We start from the raw sequence: 22,486 nt of genomic DNA on the forward strand, positions 1-22,486 counted from the left end.
AGCAAAACAGAAGCATGAAAAGTAAAACATCTCCCTTTGTCCGTTCCTCATGAGTTCTTTCCCCATAGGTATTTTAAATATTATCAATGTAAGTTCTGTAACATATATATTCACATATTTGTATGTATTTAGCTGCTTAATTTTTATTTTTAAAACATAAATGGAGATTACAAAAACCTCTTTTCTAGTTAACAAAATAATCTGGAGATATTTCCATAACAGCATATTTTTAAAGGCATCACTCTTTTTTGATCACACATGTCTATTTATTCAAAAGTAGGATTATACTACAGTACTTTGTAGTCTACTTACTACACTAAACATTATGCTAATACATACAGCTCCACTTATTCCTTTAATAGTTGCTGATAACTTCACTGAATTCTTTTCTGTGATTCATTTTAACTAGTTCCCTATTGATGGTCATTTGGATTTTTTAATTTTTTTCTCCATTTAAACAATGTTGCAGTAAAGACTCTATATAAAAATATTTGCCAACTTGCTATTTTCTTAGGTTAATTGCTAGAAGTGGATTTTTCTGGGTCAACAGATACACTTACATTTAAAATTTTTAAGTGTTGCCAAATACCCCTCCAGAGTGATTCTGCCAATCACGTTCTTAACAACTGTATATGAAAGTGTCTGCTTCCTCACACCATCAGCATGGGGGATTATCAACCTTCTAATGCTTTCCAGTTTAATAAGAAAAAATGAAGTGTCATTATTTTAATTTGCATCTCTTTGATTAATAAGACTGACAATCTATTTTTTTGCCATTTGCAATTTTTCTTTTATAATTTCTACGTTTGAGTGTTAACATGCTTCACCCACCATTTGTATTGGGATATTTTTTTTTTTTTTTTTTTTTTTAACTTTACAATATTGTATTGGTTTTGCCATATATCAACATGAATCCGCCACATGTTCCCCATCCTGAACCCCCCTCCCTCCCCGTACCAACCCTCTGGGTCGTCCCAGCCCCAAGCATCCAGTATCGTGCATCGAACCTGGACTGGCAACTCGTTTCATATATGATATTATACATGTTTCAATGCCATTCTCCCAAATCATCCCACCCTCTCCCTCTCCCACAGAGTCCAAAAGACTGTTCTATACATCAGTGTCTCTTTTGCTGTCTCGTATACAAGGTTATTGTTACCATCTTTCTAAATTCCATATATATGCATTAGTATACTGTATTGGTGTTTTTCTTTCTTCACTTCCTTCACTCTGTATAATCGGCTCCAGTTTCATCCACCTCATTAGAACTGATTCAAATGTATTCTTTTTAATGGCTGAGTAATATTCCATTGTGTATATGTACCATAAGAGATCTGTAAAAACTCTTAACACAGCATAATTACATGGTAAAGTCATGTTACACTGAACTTTTTCTTTATAATTTTTTTATATACTTATAACTTTGTTTTTGATATCTTTTTTAATTGACTCATGTAGTCAGATCTACCAATACCTTTCTCTGTGGCTTCTGGCCTTGGCGTCTTGCTTACAAAGCCTTTCTCTACCTCAAAATCATTAAATATTCTCTATTCATGTGCACCAAGAATGACATATCTGTAACTCTGTTGTACAGATACAACTGTAAAAATGGGTTGGATTTCCCCAGAGGCTTACCTTCAACAAATCTAGACCCCATTTAAAAAAAAAAAAAAAAGGCATATCTATAATTTAGCAAAACCAAAATTATTCACCTAGAGAAAAGTACTATGCACTGATATTGAAAAGAAAGTTTTCCATTTCTCAGCATTTTGTGGTATACACAAAGTGGGAAACCAAACAGTACAGTACTAGATTATTTCCATTTATGGAATTATCTAAACAAAAACAAAATAGGCCTTCCTCCTAAGAGAAAGTAACACTACCGGCCGGCTCTGTAAGACTTGATATTTGAAGCAGAAAGAGCGAATGCCCACTTATTTGGCCTGTGGTTTGTCTGGCCTATCCAGACCATGCAGCATGAGCATGAGCCCATGTGCCAGCCTCAGCGTCCTCAGGAGCCACGCAGATCGAGTATGCTGGGTTCTCCAGCTCTGAGACCTCTATTTAACGCCCTGCCACACACACAGTGGCTAAACCAGCTGAGAACAATGCTGATAATTAGCAACGTCCACAAGCGACAGCTTCTTTTTCGTACAAACTCCAAATGCCACATCAACTGTTGCCCAGCAAACACAATCCCATCACCTCCTCTCTCACCTGCTCTATTGAAGTGGCAACGTAACAGGGTTCTGGCCAATGAGATGTGAGAAGTCTTTGGCGGTCTTTCTGAGAAGCTTTTACTGTTCTGATAAAAGAAAATCAATGTGGCTGACACCACTCCTTTCCTCTCCTTCCTACCCGAAATGCATGTTTGATGGCTAAAGCTGCAGAAGCCACCTTGGGACCACAGCGGAAAGACCAAGAGATGCTGGCCCCAACACCACTGAGGAGGGAAAAACACTGCTAGTCATTACCTGCCTCCCCTAGAATTATGCTGCCAGAAAAATAAACTCCTGTTTGCTTATGCCTTTGTAGTCAGGTTTTGTTTCTTATACATCAAGCTCAACATAATCCTTAATAATAAAGTCACCTTCAAGTTATCTTTACATCTAGAATATAGCAGGCCCTCAAAAATTATGAGTAAATAAATTAGATTCTGGAAAACAAGTATCCTGGGGTATCAGATGACTCAAGTAAAATCCCAACTAGGAATAACAACTGATTTCTAAATGATGCAGTAGTACTGTATTCAAAAGATGCCACTAATATTTAAACTAGGTTTCACTTTATGTCTGGAATAATAGTGTTACCTGAATGGGTTTGTTTTCATTTACAAGAACCTGATTTTCCTTTCCTGTTGAAGTAATTTTTTCATGTCATCCTGACAGAGAATCTAAGAAGCATGCATTTCACTTATTATTTTTAAAAACAGACTAGATCAAGAAATAAATGAAAACAAAAAACCTAAAACAAAACAAGCAAAACCAGCTAGACATAAGCATTCACAGACAAGCATAGGAAGTCACAAAGACGTGAGTATAAATGCACTCAGATTCATCCATAAGCTGTTTTGTCATCAGAACAAAAGCAAACAAAAAATTAATCATCACTGTGTTCAACTAAACTTGCATATCTACTACCTTTCAAGGGGAGGAAATCTGATGGAGTTTAGAGTTTAGTAGCAAACTAAATACTCTCAAATAAAAAGGCTAAGTATAGCTTGAGGGATAAAGCTGGCAAAATCCACATGTGCCTACATTATGACTAATAATATCACTTGGTAAAGATTTATGTTTTAAAACATCTATCACAGCATTACAACAATGATAATTTAAAACAATTTAAATTTCCAAAAATTAGTGAATGGCTAAAATAGATATTACATAGTCACTTAAATTTTTGAATAATTTTAATGATACTAAATGGTCAGAGTATGCAAAATATTTAAATAAAAAGATCACAAGAGTAGAATATAATTTTAATTACATAAAAAGAAAAACAAGAACATACTAAAAGGGAAACCATAAAGACTGAAAGAAATACCCTCAGATGTTAAAAGTGGTAATACCCTGTGCATATGTATGTGTATGTGATACACACACGTCCTATCTCCGCACACTGAGAGAACCTAGAAACGATGATGCCTAGAACAACGAGCATCTCAGCGCCCAGAACCTGGTTTCTAAAAACCATACTCCATTAAAAACAGTCAGCATTCCTTGGAGAAAGACTGATTCCAGGACTGGAAATGGGAACATGTGAGATGATCCTAGAATACCTTGTTGTGGTAGAAACTAAGAAGTGCTCAGTGAATAACTGGGGATATCTCAAAAAGATGAAACCCGCTTGAAGGGACCTCTATTAATCTGAGACAATTTTAAACCAAAATCAATGACAGCAACAGATTCTAACTAACTGAATAAAATAGGAAAGCATGAGTCCATATTGATATAAATGAATGTAAAAAATAGAGAAGAGATATGGCTAGATAAGTAAAGTTCTAAAAATATTATGTTGTAGTAGAATGCCAACTAATAAATATAGAAGGAATGATTCTTTAAAAAATAGTTAATTCTTTAATTATCTCTGAATTATATGAGTATACATTTTTTTGTGTACACATTTCCATTTTTCAAAATAAGCATGTACTTCTTTTGTAAAAAATACTCAAAAAAAACCCAAAATCCTCAATAGTACCCTGAACAAACACAACATAATACACATCCCCAGAGCAAGCTCTACACCCATTTTTAAAAGGAGAACATACACATAAAATCCCAAACACATGAAGCAAGTGTGTGTGCGCTGTCCTAACCCATCTCTCTAGAGAAGAGCTCAGATGGCCAAAGCAGGTGGCTAATGTTAAAAACAAAACAGCAAAAACAAAAAACCACCAGAGGCAGCACTGAGATTTACGAAAATTTTGTTTTGGTTTTACAGTAACTATGGGAGTGAAGAGATGTTACAAGGACCCTTTCAACAATGCCGATGACAAATGGTTAACTGATAAGAAGAAACAGAGAGGGCGACAGGCTTTAGCACAGGTCAATACTGGGCTTTCATGAAGCCATTTGAGACATATAATTAATCTATTACTCACCTGGCATCATCATTCATTGTGGTATGGTCAATAGGTGCCATGAAGCTCAGCAGCTTGCTAAGCACATGAAACCTAAGTAAATAGGAAACAAACAGGCAGCAACATTAGTAACTATTAACCTAGAACAGGAAACACATTCTATGAGGTAACAAACTCCAGATGATCACAAGAATATCTGGCTCCAGAGTGGAGCAGGGAACAGTTTCTAGGCATGTGCCACTCACAACCATAAAAACCCTTTTTCCTCAATGCTATAGGAGAAAAGTCTGATAAAAGCACATTGTAAATGACAGTAGTTCTACACAACTCCATTATATCATCTGTGCCCTGAAGCAATACACTAAGCCTTAAACATCACTCCAGACAAGAGATGGTGAGGACCGGACTACCCCATTGTCCCCTTCTCTGCATATATCCTAATCATTTTTCAGTCGGGAGCAGAGGCAGTGGCATACCATCCAAATGGAACACCTCATCACTCACTAGCATGGGTTCCCTGAGTCAGAAAAGGCTTCCAGAACCACCTTCATTCACCAGTCCCACCAGATCGTTCATTTCGCCCCTCTTAAACTAAGGCGCACAACTGAGTGCATGAGGAGTCTACTCCCTACACGTCAGTCAAGGGGCTATAAAAATGGAAGTTTTGTCAGTTGCATCTCCCACCAGTAGGAAAAAAGAGGTATTTTTATACGAAGTGCTTTGAGATCCTCTGGTGAAGGAGGCTGAAGAAATATTTGACCTTATACAGACCAAATTATAGCTAAGAGAATTCAAAGAAGGTACCCCTTTCTATTTATAAAAGAAGAGGCTGCAGGACATGTCATATAAAATTCTAACCAAAAAAAAAAAAACCTCTTCTTGGGCAAAACACTATCCACACAAAAATGATATAACATATGTGTAATGTTTCACCATTTAAAAAACATTTTTACACACATCAAAGAATTTGATTCTCTACCACCAAATAGCCAAGCCTGCCAAATTTCAATCTTTTAACAAATCAATTTTAAAGACTAATAGTGATAAGATTTTTCCCATTACAGGAGTAATAGAAAAAAGCATAAATCCATTACAGAAAATTTGGAAAACCAACTAAGCACACAAAAAATGCACACATATTCTTTTATCTACAGAAGGACTATTATTAATATTTATTAATATTATTAGTATTTTGGTTAATTATGTTTATTTTACATAGTAATCCACACAATACAATTTCCTATTCTTTTTTTCACTTAGCATTGTATCTCCATAGCTGTATACAAAATTCCAGCAAGTACTATAAATATATTTTCATATTTCTGAACAGTTGTATTGTTTCCAATTCTTCACTTCTTATAAGATGCAAAAACAAAATCTCTGTTAATCATACTTTCTTTATGCCCATTATCTCCTAATTATAAAAAGTAATATATAATTACAAATTCAGAAATATAGAAAGAACTGACAAGTCCCCTGTAATCTCTAGAAATAATCACTGTTAAGTTTGCCTGTAGCATTCTCCATATATAAGACAAATATAAACGTAATATGCTCATGCATTATGTGTTTTTCTACTATGTCATATTGTATTCTTTTTAATAGTTCCAGAATATTTTGTTGCATCAATATATTCTAATTTACTAAACCTCCTATTGATAAGCATGTATACAGTCTTCCCCCTTAAAAAAGCATTATAAACAGTGCTAAAGTGAAGATTCTTTTCTTTATTTTATTGAAGCATAATTGATTTACAAAGTTTTGCTAATTTCTGCTGTACAGCAAAGTGATTCAGTGTACATATATACATGTGTGTGTATTTAACTTATAAGCAGAGTACATCATGCGAAATGCCAGAATGGATGAAGCACAACATGGAATCAAGATTCCTGAGAGAAATATCAATAACTTCAGATACGCAGATGACACCACCCTTATGGCAGAAAGCGAAGAGTAACTGAAGAGCCTCTTGATGAAGGTGAAAGAAGAGAGTGAAAAAGCTGGCTTAAAACTCCACATTCAAATAATGAACATCATGGCATCCTGACCCATTACTTCATGGCAAATAGATGGGGAAACAATGGAAACAGTGACAGACTTTATTTTCTTGGGCTCCATAATCACTGCTGATGGTGACTGCAGCCATGAAATTAAAAGACGCTTGCTTCTTGAAAGAAAAGCTACTACCAACCTAGTCAGCATATTAAAAACCAGAGACATTACTTTGCCAACAAAGGTCCATCAAGTCAAAGCTACAGCTTTTGCAGTAGTCATGTATGGATATGAGAGTTGGACCATAAAGAAAGCTGAGTGCCAAAGAATTGATGGGTTTGAACTGTGGTGTTGGAAAAGACTCTTGAGAGTCCTTGGACTGCAAGAAGATCAGATCAAACTAAAGGAAATCAGTCCTGAATATTCATTGGAAGGACTGATGCTGAGGCTGGGGCTCCAATTCTTTGGCCACCTGATGCGAAAAACTGACTGATGACCTGATGACTGATGCTGGGAAAAATGGCAAGCAGGAGGAGAAGGGGATGACAAAGGATGAGATGGCTGGATGGCATCACCAACTTGATGGACATGAGTCTGAGCAAGCTACTAGAGTTGGTAATGGGTAGGGAAGCCTGGCATGCTGCAGTCCATGGGGTCACAAAGAGTTGGACATGACTGAGAGACTGAACTGAACTGAACTGATATATATATATACACACACACATTTTTTTCATATACTTTTCCATAATGGTTTATCACAGGGTTTTGAATACAGTTCCCTGTGCTATACAGTAGGACCTTGTTGCTTATCCATTCTAGGTTGCCATGCCCTCCTCCAGGGGATCTTCCCAACTCAGGGATCGAACCCACGTCTCCCACATTGTAGGCAGATTCTTTACCGTCTGGGCCACCAGGGAAGCCCTTTAATGTCTTTTAGGCTTCACCAAACTTCATTTTTCATCTGAAAAAATGAAAACTATTCTTGGCTATGTTCAAAGACAGGTTTAATTCACTGTCTACACAAAGACTATGAACTATACCCAATGGTTGCATTGTCTGACCCAGGAGTCATCGGCCACATGTGGCTTACTGAACACTGGAAGTGTGCACCAGGTTTTGAAAATTCAGATGGAAAAAATGTAAAAGATATCACTAATAATTTTAAAACAATAAACTGTTGAAATAATATTAGCTAGATATTGGGCTAAATGAAATGCATTATTACTTAAGTACACATTTCTTTTTCCCCCTTTTAAATTGCGGCTACTAGAACATTGAAAATTACACATGTAACTGATGAACCTATTTGCAGGGCAGGAGTAGGAGTCACAGACTTAGGAGAATGGACTCGTGGACACAGTCGGGGAAGGAGAGGGTGGGACAGATTGAGAGAGCAGCACTGAGACATACGCATCACAAGGTGTGAGAGAGCGAGCCAGCGAAGTCACTGTGCAACAGAGAAGTGCAGCCTGCGGCTCTGTGATGACCTGGAGGGGCGGGCCAGGAAGGAGTATAATCATGTGTATACTTACAGCTGATTCATCCTGATACACGGAAGAAACCAACACAACACTGCAAAGCAATTATCTTCCAATTAAAAAGAAAAATAAAAAAAATTACACATGTAAAGATACTTTTTACTGGATGGCACTGCTCTGTGGAATACCTTTACACTTTAATACAATATATTCAATAACTAGTAACTGCATGATGAAGGACAGGCTTTTAAGTAGTAATCAGATAAAAGATGATTTAATACAATGCATTTTTACCTCATCTCAGTGCTGAGGATGGATGCATGTTTTAGTATTAAAATTACCAACCATATTAAGAGATAAATATAACTTTGTTGCAGAAGAACAGACAAATACAAAACACAGTATGACATTTCATTATTAAAGGCCTGAGAGTTTAATTCATTTACATTAAGATTCTGCTTAAATCAGGATCAAATCCACTTATAGATAATGCTGAGTAAAATACTGGTAATTAATAATTATAATTATTTCCCCAAACCAGCATATTTCTTTTTTTTTTTAAGTTATTTTCTAGCATCCAACCAGCAAACTGCTAACACCCAATCTGACCAGGGTGATGCCACTGACCTGCTATCATTGAAATTAATGTTTCCACAAGACAGTGTTCACCTTTGCTATGGTATTTCTTTTTTCTCCAACCCTACCACAAACATACCACCCTTATGGCAGAAAGTGAAGAGGAACTAAAAAGCCTCTTGATGAAACTGAAAGAGGAGCATGAAAAAGTTGGCTTAAAGCTCAACATTCAGAAAACTAAGATCATGGCATCTGATCCCATCACTTCACGGAAATAGATGGGGAAACAATGGAAACAGTGCCAGACTTTATTTTTTGGGGCTCCAAAATCACTGCAGATGGTGACTGCAGCCATGAAATTAAAAGATGCTTACTCCTTGGAAGGAAAGTTATGACCAACCTTAAAAAGCAGAGATATTACTTTGCCATCAAAGGTCCATCTAGTCAAGGCTATGGTTTTTCCAGTGGTCATGTATGGATGTGAGAGTTGGACTGTGAAGAAAGCTGAGCGCCAAAGAATTGATGCTTTTGAACTGTGGTGTTGGAGAAGACTCTTGAGAGTTCCTTGGACTGCAAGGAGGTCAAACCAGTCTTTCCTAAAGGAGATCAGTCCGGTGTTCATTGGAAGGACTGATACTGAGGCTGAAACTCCAATACTTTGGGCACCTCATGTGAAGAGCTGACATATTGGAAAAGACCCTGATGCTGGGGGGGATTGGGGGCAGGAGGAGAAGGGGACGACAGAGGATGAGATGGCTGGATGGCATCACTGACTCGATGGACGTGAGTTTGAGTGAACTCCACGGGTTGGTGATGGACAGGGAGGCCTAGCGTGCTGCAATTCATGGGGTAACAAAGAGTCGGACACGACTGAGCGACTGAACTGAACCACAAACAAAGAGCAAAGGCTGCCCATGGTGGAACCTAGCACCAGTGATGACAGCTGGCACACCACCAGCTCTTCTGGGGGTCTAATTTAAAGGAAGTTATTTACGACATGTATTCCCATCTATCCTGGAGAAGGAAATGGCAACCCACTCCAGTAGTCTTGCCTGGAGAATTCCATGGACAGAGGAGCCTCATGGGCTACAGTCCATGGGGTTGCAAGAGTCGGAGACACGACTGAGCAACTAAACCTATTCTCATAGGCCCTTTGTTAAAACCTTCACAGCAGAGTTCTAATATAGCCTAGATATCATTTCGGTGCCTGAGAAGTCCTGGCCAGAGAAACAACTCAAGAGCCACAGGTTAGAAGTAGACTCTGGAATCAGACCAATTAGCTTAAATCTACGTTCATGATTACTAGCTCTGTAACAGTGGGTGAGTCACTTATCTTCTTAAGTACTTTACATGAGTTAGCTAATTTCAATCTGCATGACAGTCCTATGGGATGTGCCTTCTATTATCATACTGGCTTGACAGATGAGGAAACCGAAGCACAGAGAGATGTTAAGTGACTTGCCCAAGGGGTCTTAAGGCCAGTAAGTGCAAGAGCCAGATTTCAAACCTGAACATTTTAGCATCGGAGGTTGTGTCTTTTCCACTTCTGCATGTAAACTGCTCTGCAGTGCCCGACAGAGAGAGTTTTATAAATGTTAGTTGTCGTTATTGCTATATATGAACATCACTGATTCTGACCACATCCCACATGTTCATGGTCACAAAGAAAGCCTTGATGAATACAGGTGATGAAACTGCAACACAATTCAAAGCATGTGACCTTATTTATTACTTTTCTTTTTACTTCTTGTGCTGTGCTATAATGTAGACCTATGGGAAAGTTACAAAAATAGTGCAGAGTTCATGTGCACCTTCACCTCGCTTCCTCGAATGGTAACAACTCATACAAATGTCATTACCACAATTAGGAAATTAACATCTGTGCAATACATAACCTAAACCACAGGCCGCATGCAAGTGTCCCCATTTTTTGCCCTACTGCCCCCTGTCTTCCCAGGCCTCGATCTAGGGCCCCGCAGTGCAGCTAGCTGCGATGCACGCTCCAAGCTCTGACAGCTGCTCAGGCTTCCTTGTTTTTCAATGACTTGCTACAGTCAACAGAATAAAGTCCAAATGTCGAGCATGACCACGATTTAGCACCCTCTTATTCACATAGTCTCACCTCCTGTTATTCCCCCATATTTACTTCAAGTCTCTGCCAAAACAAATGAACTTTGGTTCTCAAAACAGACGGGGATATTCTCAAGCCTGTGTTTTGGCAAACATTATTCTTTTTGGCCTTTCCATAGGCTAATAACTCTTCCTAGTCTGCTCAGTGTGAAGTGTGAATGTTGCATCTCACAGAAAGTCTTACTTGATAAGCGGGTTAATTTTACTGTCATAATCATCCAAAAACATGTCTGTGAGGCACTACAGTAGGCATTAAGGTTGGAATTAACTTGAAAAAATCAGCACAATTCTTGCCCTCAAGGGACACACGATTATAGATATTTGCCCTAGCAGCTTTAAAACTCACAAAAATACAATAATGAAAAAAGACATCTTTTGCTCTTTTCAATTCTTTTAAAGACCATATATTTGCAACAGCAATGCCAACAGATAAACACAAGAGAAATCGAAGAATCTAACACTTTCAAATGTTTATTATGTACCAGACATATACACATTATTTGAATCCTCAAATCAAATCCATCCCTCAAACCAAATCAGGCTTCCTTGGTGGCTCAGACAGTAAGTAAAGAATCTGCCTGCAATGCGGGAAACCCAGGTTTGATCCCTGGATCAGAAAGATCCCCTGGAGAAGGGCATGGCGACCCACTTCAGTATTGTTGCCTAGAGAATTCCATGGACAGAGGAGCCTGGAGAGCTACAGTCCATGGGATCACAGACAGTTGGACACGACTGACAGGCTCACTCACACACACACACACACACACACACACACACACACACGGATTAGTATCTCCACTTATTAAATGAGTAAAGTGATGCTCAGAGAATAAAGAGCAACCAACATCATACAGCCAGACAGAGCCAGTCTCCTGACTGAAATCCTGGCTCCTCCCTCAAGAGAACATTTAAAGCCTCACAGAGCTATTAATTAATTAACTAACTAGAAGTATATTTGATCTACAACACTGTATTAGTTTCAGATACAAAACATTGTGATTCAACATTTTTATAGATTATACTCCATTTAAAGTGATTATAAAATAATGGCTATACTTCCCTGTGCTGTTCAATTTGTCCTTGCTGCCATTGTATTTTGTACACAGTAGTTTGTCTTTTAATCCCCATATCCCCATCTCACCCCTCCTTCTCCCCACTGAGAGCCACTCATTTGTTCCCTCTGTGAGCCTGTTTCTGTTTTGTCATGTACATTCATTTGTTTTATTTCTTAGATTCCACATGAAAGTGATAACATACATAAGGTATATGTCTTTTTCAAAGTTACAATTTTAAAAGTGCAGTATTGGAGAAAAGTCTAATCTCAAAATTAAAGAACAGGTATTTATTCAGCCTGATCAATTACAAAGTACTAGGAGAAGGCAATGGCACCCCACTCCAGTACTCTTGCCTGGAAAATCCCATGGACAGAGGAGCCTGGTAGGCTGCAGTCCATGAGGTCGCTAAGAGTTGGACACGACTGAGCGACTTCACTTTCACTTTTCACTTTCATGCATTGGAGAAGGAAATGGCAACCCACTCCAGTGTTCTTGCCTGGAGAATCTCAGGGACGGGGGAGCCTGGTGGGCTGCAGTCCATGGGGTCGCTAAGAGTCGGACACAACTGAGTGACTTCACTTTCACTTTTCACTTTCATGCATTGGAGAGGGAAATGGCAACCCACTCCAGTGTTCTTGCCTGGAGGATCCCAGGGACAGAGGAGCCTGGTAGGAGGCTGTCTATGGGGTCACACAGTCGGACACGACTGAAGTGACATAGCAGTAGTTAACATTCTTCTTTAAATCCTATCAGGGATGGGGGTACAAAAGAGACAGGTACCAGTGAGACACGTCCGTGAGTGAGCAAGTAAACGAACATTCCAGTAGGAGACTGATCCAGTCTTGGGATAATAACAGCAGTAGCAATGATAGGAATAATGGCAAAGACACTTACATAGTGCTTGCTACGTCCCGGTTGTTGTACTGTGTTAGTCGCTCGAGTCGTGTCCGACTCTGTGTGGCCCTTGTGGACTGCAGCCGCCAGGCTCCACTGTCCCTGCGATTCTCCAACAAGAACACTGGAGTGGGCTGCCATGCCCTCCCCCATGCTGTGTTTCTGGTGCTAGTCTAAAAGCGGTACATACACGTACTCATTTAATCCCCACAGCAACCCTACAAGTCTGGTACTATTATCACCCCCATTCTACAGATGAAGAAACTAGAACAGAGAGTTTAAGGGTCTTGCTCAGAGTAACTACTAATTGGTATCAAAGGTGGGATTCAGACTTAGGGAGTCTGGCTCTTGAGTCCATGCTCTTAACTGGTAGGTACACTGAAAACAAACTTGGGAGAAGCAGAAAGGTTTGGAAACTTCAGCACATGAAAAAAGTTAAACAAACTGTAACAATTTAAGATTCAGATTTAAGAAGAGTGACTTTCAGTCAAAAGATAATGAAAAGCTACTTTGCACTTCTTCAAACTTAAAGAAAAATAAGCATTTCCTGATGAGTTCTGTTAAATACTAAAACAGGTTAATTAAAGTAGTAGAATCTGCTTCTCTGAAGATACTTAAAAATGAGATAGATCCACATTTGTCCAGAAATAATTTTAATGACAGGCAGGCTCTAACAAAAGTGTGGGATTAGCTATCTGCCTAAAACTGGCCTAACACAATGAGTCTAAGATTTTTTTTTCAATGTGCACTTGAATTACAAGTAGTTTCTTCGACACTGAGGCCTTGTGTGAGTGATATTATGTAATATATAAAAATAGTTACAAGGAATCTCAATCTGAAAGCACACCAATGTCACTTCTACTCTGGTTCCTTGTTTCCATTCTTTTTAAGACTTTCAAGGGCTCACAGGTTTGAGGGCTCTCCTCCACTCAGATATGTTTCTATATTCTCATAAAAGTTCCACTCCTCATCTCATTTAAGCACAGTGTTAACAATCTCTGGAAGCCTTTATTTTTTATCTTTTTAGCATACTAGGTACATGTATGGCATCATGAAAATGGACCAATATAATTCTGCTTAAATAAGACTCCAAAGTACAATTTTTACATTGTAATAAGGAAATCATTTTTCAAAACTAAGGCAATTTCAATTCTCTTGTCTTCTTTTTTGATTATGTCTCTTTCAGGGAAATACAAATATTATTCAACCTATTCATTCACAGCAGTAAAACAAAAAGTAACTGACACTATCTTTCCATTTCAGAGTAAGAAAAACTGAATCTGAAAAAAGCCTCAAATATTGCTCTAGTGATTTTTCTGCTCCTTAAACATAGAATCATCAGAAGAATAGAAAAAAATGTCATAGGCAACATGCAAAAGAAGTAGTAACAACACACAATGTTAACATCTGTTCTAAAAAGTAACTCACCGAAGTTTCCTTCCTTTGCTGGCTTTTCTATCTACTTTCTTGTGGATTTTGCTTCTTAGCTTCTGGATTGCAAGCCACTGCCTGGGAAATTCACAAGTGATATTATGCATCATCAACAGAAATAGTTACATGTGTTGACAAATCAGAATTTTTCTCACTAACAACGCTGCATAAAGAAATCATTCAACCTACACCAAGCTCCTCAAGACAGACTGGGGCCAAAGCGACTAATTGATTGAAGAGGATTTGTGCAACGGTAAAAAAAACAAATGGCAGCTGGGAAATTCTCCAGCAGATTTGGTGAACAACGCTCCTTAGTATGTGGAGTTACTGTGGCAAGCACTAAATCTACCAGTCTGCAGGGAAACCTATCGCACTGAGTGTAGGTGCTTGGGTTTGCTGCTGATGTTTAGCTGCACAGCCTATTCTATGACTAATATTGCACCTGCTGTTTGGTTTGAACATGTGAATTCTCTAAATCTAATTTTCCCATTGTTAATACCCAGCTGCTTTTCCTTGTGCTTTCCATTTTTTCTAAGTGTTAAGAATTATCTACTATTGATACTAGTTTTATAGTCATTTTATTTAATTTTCATTTCAGCTACATTATTTCAGAATGTGTTGCTAAAAGTGCTTCCCCCCACCTCCAAAAAAATCTCAATACCAGGAGCCCCCAAATAATCTCAATACCACTGTCACACCGAAAAAAAGTTAAATATCAAATATTCAGTCAGTCTTTGAATTTTCCAGATTGTCTCAATTTTACAGTTGGTTTGTTTGAATCAGGATCCAAACAAGAGTCATATTTTCAGCAAGTCATTTTAAATTAAAAGAAATTCGTTTTCAAATAAAGGATACTGGGCTAAGAAAATCTTCATAAATTGTGTATATGAACAAAATGTGGGGGGAAAACAGAGAAAGAGCAGCAGCTGGTCATCTTACCTGACTCAAATGAAAGTTCAACATCAAAAAAAAAAAAAATCTAGGGAAATCCAATTACTGTAATCTTAATATAATCTTAATTACCATAATCTATTTTATTGTAAAGTCAGATAGATGTACAATATAATCACCACTTAAATGCAATTTGCTCGATCACATTAAATTTATAGTGAACAGCTCTCTATAGCATTCCAGTGATATACAAAATATTAACATCCTATCCTAATTTTCAAAGGTTTTACTCACATAAAATTATTTCATCAGCACAAATTTTTCCTTGTGATCTCTCAGAATGCTGCTCTTCCCCAGAATCCCATTCTGACACCTGCAGCTTTGGTTTCCATTTATGCTCTTGCAAGTTACGGCTCATGGCTATTTAAATGTACACTATTCATTAGGTAGCACTTTAAATGTCTTTTTTGTTTTCCAACCACAGGATGAAGCATACACACAAGGGTCTTCCTTCCTTCACTGTGTTCCATCCTACCCTGACATCTGGGCAATGCTGCCGAGGTCCACGTCTAATTCTGCGGCAGCTTTCACTGAAGGGGCAGAGGTCTAAATGAGAGCAGACTCACAGAGCGAGGAATGGGTTGTGCCCAGTGCCAGGTCCTGACAGCTGAGAGCACACATTTTTATCCACTGATCAGAGACTGATACAGATCTAATTTCAATGCAAAGAGCTTAAAATGGACTTTGTGAAACAAACCCTAAAATAAACCCTTTACAGGTAGATATTTGGTAATCTCATTCAAATTGCCATTCAAGTTATGGCAATGTAGAGGAAACAATTTCCATCACTTTGTCTGTCTAGCTCTTGTTATCATGCTTAACTTTTTTTTGCTGGCCACGTCACACAGCTTACAGGATCTCAATTCCCCGACCAGAAACTGAATCCTGGCCAAGGTAGAGAAAACCTGGAATCCTAACCACTAGGCCACCGAGGAACACCCAGCTTTCATAATTATAGAACCAGTCGTTGCCTTGGAAGTAGAATTAAGGGGACTCAGATGGAGAAACTATTACACAGGCTGCCTATATGAACAGAAAGCCATATCCAAATTACCTTCCCATGGCCACCTGATCATTGGGGTCCAAGGAGCTGGTCTTCCGTTCTATGAGTTCTCGGAGAAGCTAGGGGAGAAAGGAAAGCAGGTGACTTATTTATCATCTCCCAGCACCAACTGACTTTAAAAGGGCATTGGAGGAATTCTGAATGGCACAGTGACAGCTCTGAAACTACAATCAATAAGGGACAACCCAGTGGCAAGAGCATGACCAAATTCCCATTAACCCTTTCATATTTATACATCTTTAAAAAGGTGGCTATTGCAATAACTGAGAGCAGAAGTCCATTTGGAAGACTTATTGTCCCGCAGTTCATCTCAAACGGATCAATGAGTATGCAACATCCCCTTCGTTGTTTTTATGATTAGTCTTGTCCTCCTTGTTGATATCAATGGAGAATCTTTAAAAGGTCAGGTGGGAAGGGCTGGGTGGCGAAAAGGAAAATGCATCGGCTTCTCACCCACAAGATAATGGTATGTGGTTAACTTCTGACCTATAACCCCAGCAGTCAGGATGGTCTTCTTTAGGCAAAAAGCCTTTACTGGATATAATTAGAACTGTGGACTTTCTGCTCTTGCCTTCCATACCTGATACTCTACCATGCTTATGAATAAATGTTTTAACCATGCAGTCTGCAAAGCAGTGCTCAGTTGCTAAGTCAGATCTGACTCTTGCGACCCCACAGACCGTAGCCCGTCAGGCTCTTCTGTCCATTGAATTTTCCAGGTAAGGAATACTGGATCTTCTGAATACTTGAGGGGATCTTCCCAACCCAGGATCAAACCTGCATTTCCTGCATTGCAGGCAGATTCTGTACCACTGAGCCTCCTGGGAAGCCCAACCATATATGATACCAACACATATACAGTCATAGTAATTTTAAGAGGGAACCTAAAGAAAGTTGTACTCTGAACACAACCCAGAGAGCCAGTCTCTCAGTGCACACAACTAACTCCATGGGAAATAAACCACTCTCCAGCTCTCCTCTTAATCCTGGTTAGTCCCCCGAGTGCAAGCTCCGTCTACTTCTCTAGCTCTCACACACAATGAAGAATTTGCATTGGATCTTAAAAAGTCTTAGCTAGGAGAAGCAATAAATTTAAAAGTTAGACATTAAAGGAGGAGAATTTCAACTTATAATAATAAAACTAGATTATCATCTCTCCTATACAAGTGCTATGCGGTGCAGGGAAACAGCAACAGAGATTAAAATTCCAAAAAATCTTCTGAAAGAAATCCTAAAAATAAACCCCTTCCGGCTTGTCACCAGTCAAGAATATAGGTTTGACTTTAAAACTTGTTTCTTCACAAACATAAGTAATTATTTTGTAGGTAAGGCACAGAAGCAACATATATATAGTTCACCAAGTTAAACAGTCTAAGTCTGAGGGGAATAAAGAAGGGATAAATTCCTACGAAAGCAGTTCAGTTTCTAATTGTCATTTGCTTATGTAAGTGAGCACTGGGAGAAGGAAAACAAATCTGTGAAAATATTCATTTCCATATAGGATGAATCTTTATTGCAAAAGGGAAAAGGCAATCTCAGTCGCAAATAAAAAAACACCCTGTGCTGTTTTTTCATTTGCTTATTTTAGACATTATTACCGTAGCAATTATGTTTAAAAATGTGGGGACCGGAGGCCTCTGTTTTATTATCACTGGAAAACAGCAAGCTATTTCTCTGCCCTGTTTATCTGATTGACTCCCAACATCTTTCTGGCAGCCAATCTATCAGTTTATCTCCCCTACTTCATCACAGTCACTTCTGGCAGCTAGATACAAGATCCAAATCCAGTGTTACACAGACGTTCGACACAGGAGCCCCGTGTAACATGCTACTCTGTAAACAGCTGCCCTTAAGGCTGAGCCAAAATGGGCTCTGGTTCCTAGTCAACATCCTGTCAAAAGCAAGGTTGCGCAGGCAGAGGAAAGACAGCTTAACAAAAAAAAATTTTTTAAAGAAAGAAAAAGAATAAAAAGGAAGGAAAACATACTGATGAATCTGTTTGCAGAACAGCAATGGAGACGCAGACAGAGAACAGAGTTATGGACAAGGGTGAGGAGAAGAGGGAGAGGGTGAGATAAACGGAGAGCAGCGTGGATGAATGTATATATGTAAATAGATAGCCAATGGGGATCTGCTGTATGACTCAGGGAACTCACACTGCACTAGTTGCTCAGTCCTGTCCGACTCTTCGTGACCCCATGGACTGTAGCCCACCAGGCTCCTCTGTCCATGGGATTCTCCAGGCAAAAACACTGGAATGGGTTGCCATTCCCTTCTCCAGGGGATCTTCCCAACCCAGGGATTGAACCTGGGTCTCCTGCATTGCAGGCAGATTCTTCACCATCTGAGCCACCAGGGAAGCCCCAGTGGGGCTTATTCTGTAATAATCTAGAGGGGTGGGAAAGGGCGGGAGGTGGGAGAGAGATTCAAGAGGGAAGGGACATATGTACACCTATGGTTAATTCATGTTGATGTGTGACAGAAATCAAACCAATATTGCAAGGCAATCATCAATCTGTTAAAAATATATAAATATTTTTTTCAAAAAAGGAAGGAAAATAAATAATGGAATGACTACATCTCATTGCCCTTACCTTGTTCCAGCCATGTAAGAGAGAACAGCCACCATTCCTGGTTTTCCTAACGGTCTCTGATCCCTTGAGACTGGGGACAGCCACTGGGAGCTCAGGAAAAGCTGCCCCAGCACAATGGAGACGGCTGGAAACAGGAGCCCCACGCCCGCAGCGGGGGTGTGACACGCACAGCAGTCCCTGCGATTCCAACACCAAGCTGGTGCAGCATTTACTCTCAAGCACCCTGTGCACTTTACATATTCTGGGTTGCATTTTCATTACCTTGGTGCTTTACACAGCTATTCTTAGTCACTTGTGGTTAGGAAGAGAGTTTTACTGGTCTGTCTGGCTGAATCTAGGTTATCCATGCAGCCCGATGAATTCATTCAGTGTGAGAAGACTGTGTTGTGTGCAAGGCAAGAATAAGAAAGCAGCAAGAAAATTCAGGTAAATAAACTCTTCTCCTGGCTATTGCCATTTCCCATAGCTCTCACTAACACTAGGCTTAAATTTAATCAGGAATACTGCTTTCCAAAAAGTTGCTGAAAAATGAAGTTTTAGGGATACTGATGGAAGAATTTAGCTTTGCCTCTTAGTTCAATTTTTATGGCTTCACTTAGGAACAAACTTTTCCATTAAAATTAAGGTTTGTGGTAGTTACCAGAGGTTTTCATTTCAACAATAATGATACAGTATCTGTAATTTTCTATGTGATCTGGAAAATGGAGAGGTGTGTGAAATATTTTTGTTCTAGTCTGTTCTCTAGTTCTAGGGGAAAATCATACATGTGGGTGGGTTCCCCAGTCAGCCCACAAAAACCTATGTGACCCATAACCACGTATGCAAGGAATGACATTGACAGTACTATCAGAATCTAACCAGCAGTTACCATATTCTGCCTGGAAAAAGGCATGCTGGAATCAGTTTAAAATGGCAGGCTGAACACATTGGTTTATCTCGTCTCCCTTCTCAACTCCTCCAAGAGACAGTAGAGGAGGAAAAAGTAAAAAGATGTATTAACCCACAAGGAAAAAAGAGGAAAGGGAGAGCTAGTGAGAGTACATTTTCACAGAATTTTCCAAGATAGTCAGGAGATGAAGAGCAAAAAGGAAGTTATCGCCCGAGGGCCCACAGGCAATGAAGGTGAGTGAATCAGGCCCATGGAGCCCCCATGAGCAGGAGCTCAGAGGGCGGCTCCCCTAAAAGGAGGGCAGGGGCAGAACCATGGGGCCTTATGGAGTGTCCACGTGGCCAAGTGACTGTCCACCGGGGCAGGGGGGAAGGAGGCTCGATTCTCTGGAAAAACGGAGTCACAGAAGCTCCAAACTGAGAGATACGAAGCACCGAAGGCTGATGTCTGGGACCTTCTGTCTCCTTCCCCACCCTGTGCCCAGGACACTGTCACCACGTGACAAGTTCCTAGGCAGAAGAGCAGGGGAGTGTTTTCTGGAGAAACTGCATGGTCATCCCCCAGCTCCCCAGAAAAGAAGATTTCCAAGTTCTGAGAACCAAGAGGTTACCAAAATTACATACAAAGGAGACAGAAAGCTCCACCCAGGTTTCAGAGATACTTTAGAATGCTGTACTCTGAAACATGAAGCGACAGCTAAGGATCACCTGCATCTGAGGAAAGCCTCAGACAGAGACCAAAGCAAACGGGAAAAAAGCAACTTAAGAAAGCAATACAAGGAACAAACAAAACACACCCAGACAAAAGAAAGAAAAGAAAAAGAACTCACAATTCCTCCTCCTCCTCTCTGAGGACACCCTCAGAGAAGTGAGAGAAACATACTTCCACAAGAATGGGGTGCTGTGACAGAAGAGTACAATGGGAGACTGAACACAAGAAACATTTAACATTTGCAACAGAACTGGAAGACAAATGTACAAAAATCTCTATCTCTTGATTATTTGTGAAAGAAGAAAATAACTTAGAGGATAATCCAGGAAGTTAAACACCTACCTAACAAAAAAGGCTGGGAGAAAATTATTAAAGAAATAATTATGAAAACCTCCCCAAATCGAAGGACGGGAATGAACTAATAACCACCACCCAATGCAACCTAGTGCAATGAAGGAAAAAGAACCTTTCATAAGACACATCATCATGAAATATGGAACTCCAGAAGCAAAGAAAAGATCCTAAAGGGTGAGAGGAAGAATAGGTCACATGTAAGGAAGGTGACTATATGGCCCCATCTACCACAGAGAGTCCTGGCTAAAGTCTCCCGTCCTGCTATTTCTTCAGGCTAGCACCTCAAGGGTCCCAGTCTTGACAATGAATTATACAGTCATCCGAAACCTTAAGGAACATAAATCTAAATGGGATTAGACATCTCAATAGCAATAACAGATGTCAGAGGACAGCAGAGCAAACCCTTCAAAATGCTGAGGAAAATGACTTTCAACCTCAAGTTCCATACACAGCCAAAGCACTAACCAAGGATGAGAGTTCATAAAGCATTTCACACAGGCAAGGACTCAATAATTTACCTTCCACAGGCTCTTTCACAGGAAGATGTGCGTCAGTAAAATGAGAGCATGTGGCCAGAAGGACAAAGACAAGAGGTGTCTCTGGAACCCTTTTTGCACGTGCACTGCCTGGAACATGCTTCCCTAACCACTAACTGGCTTACATCACACCCTCCACGTGTGTACTCAGTCGTGTGCGACTCTTTCGTGACCCCATGCACTGCAGCCCACCAGGCTCCTCTGTCCATGGGATTCTCCAGGCAAGAATACTGGAGTCGGCTGCCATACCCTCCTCCAGGGGATCTTCAGATCCAGGGATCAAACCCATGTCTCTTGCATCTCCTACACTGGCAGGCAGATTATTGACCACTGCGCCACCCTCTCTACCTCCTTGCTAAATCTCAGCTCAATTACCTCCGTTCTCAGGAAAGCCTCTCTTAACTGCAGCCCTCCATACACATCCACATGATATTCCTGATGTATTTAATTTATATTTTATTAGTGGAGTACATGATTAATGTCTATTTCCTCCCCTAGCCGACTGCTTCACAGAAAGCAGAGAATGTAACAGTGTGCTCACCACTCTATCCTGTCCACTGGCCCACTGAAGGAGCTCAATAAATACATACATGCACAGAGTGAGGGAATTGTTTCTGGCAGAAAATATCAAATTTTTATTTACTTTATCACACACACACACACAGACTCCTTTTGTTTTTAAACAAAAGCAATCATACTGTGTAATACCTTGCTTTTAATCCAGAGTACCACTATCTACTTAAGCAACTGGGGAACCTCTTGGTTTTCAATCTCTTGGCACTAATGGTAAAGAACCTGCCTGCCAGTGCAGGAGAAATAAGAGACACGGGCTCGATCCCGGATTTGGGAAGCTCCCCTGGAAGAGGGCATGCTAACCCACTCCAGTATTCCTGCCTGGAGAATCCGATCAACAGAGGAGTCTGGCGGGCTGCGGTCTACAGTGTCTCCAAGAGTCGGACAAGACTGAAGTGCCTGCACGATTACCAGCACCTCCTCTTCCTCAAACAGCATTCTCTTTCCTCCACGTCTTGCACAGGGCCTAGAGAACTGTGTGGTTTAAGTGCGTGGGGATTACCCTTTTTTCAACCATCCCAAGAGAACCTGAATTTTTTAAAAAACTACTTAATCCAAATGAATGAAAAAAATCTCAAAACACTTCTCATTATTTTACTGTTAAAATGATGTCGATCTTGCCTCCCTCTTGGGTCTCATTTCCCAAGGGAGAGAGTTGGTTCTTCTCAGGAAAAGAAGAG

General features: G+C 39.8%; 1 protein-coding gene across 1 annotated transcript in view; it reads right to left on the reverse strand.

Annotated features, from left to right (window-relative positions):
• The window catches only part of AATF (apoptosis antagonizing transcription factor), a 108,036-nt gene that overhangs the window by 21,694 nt on the left and 63,856 nt on the right, over positions 1 to 22,486 (reverse strand). Inside the window, exons 9-11 of the mRNA XM_086360412.1 lie at positions 16,141 to 16,208; positions 14,133 to 14,213; positions 4,601 to 4,672 (exon numbers count right to left, since the gene is read on the reverse strand). Coding sequence (XP_086216538.1) covers positions 4,601 to 4,672; positions 14,133 to 14,213; positions 16,141 to 16,208 — 221 coding nt within the window. The remainder of the gene's footprint in view (positions 1 to 4,600; positions 4,673 to 14,132; positions 14,214 to 16,140; positions 16,209 to 22,486) is intronic.

This window comes from Bos grunniens, chromosome 19 (genome assembly GCF_055505025.1).
Source record: "Bos grunniens cultivar Pamir isolate PY7600 chromosome 19, Bosgru_T2T1.0, whole genome shotgun sequence".
NCBI lineage: Eukaryota > Metazoa > Chordata > Mammalia > Artiodactyla > Bovidae > Bos > Bos grunniens.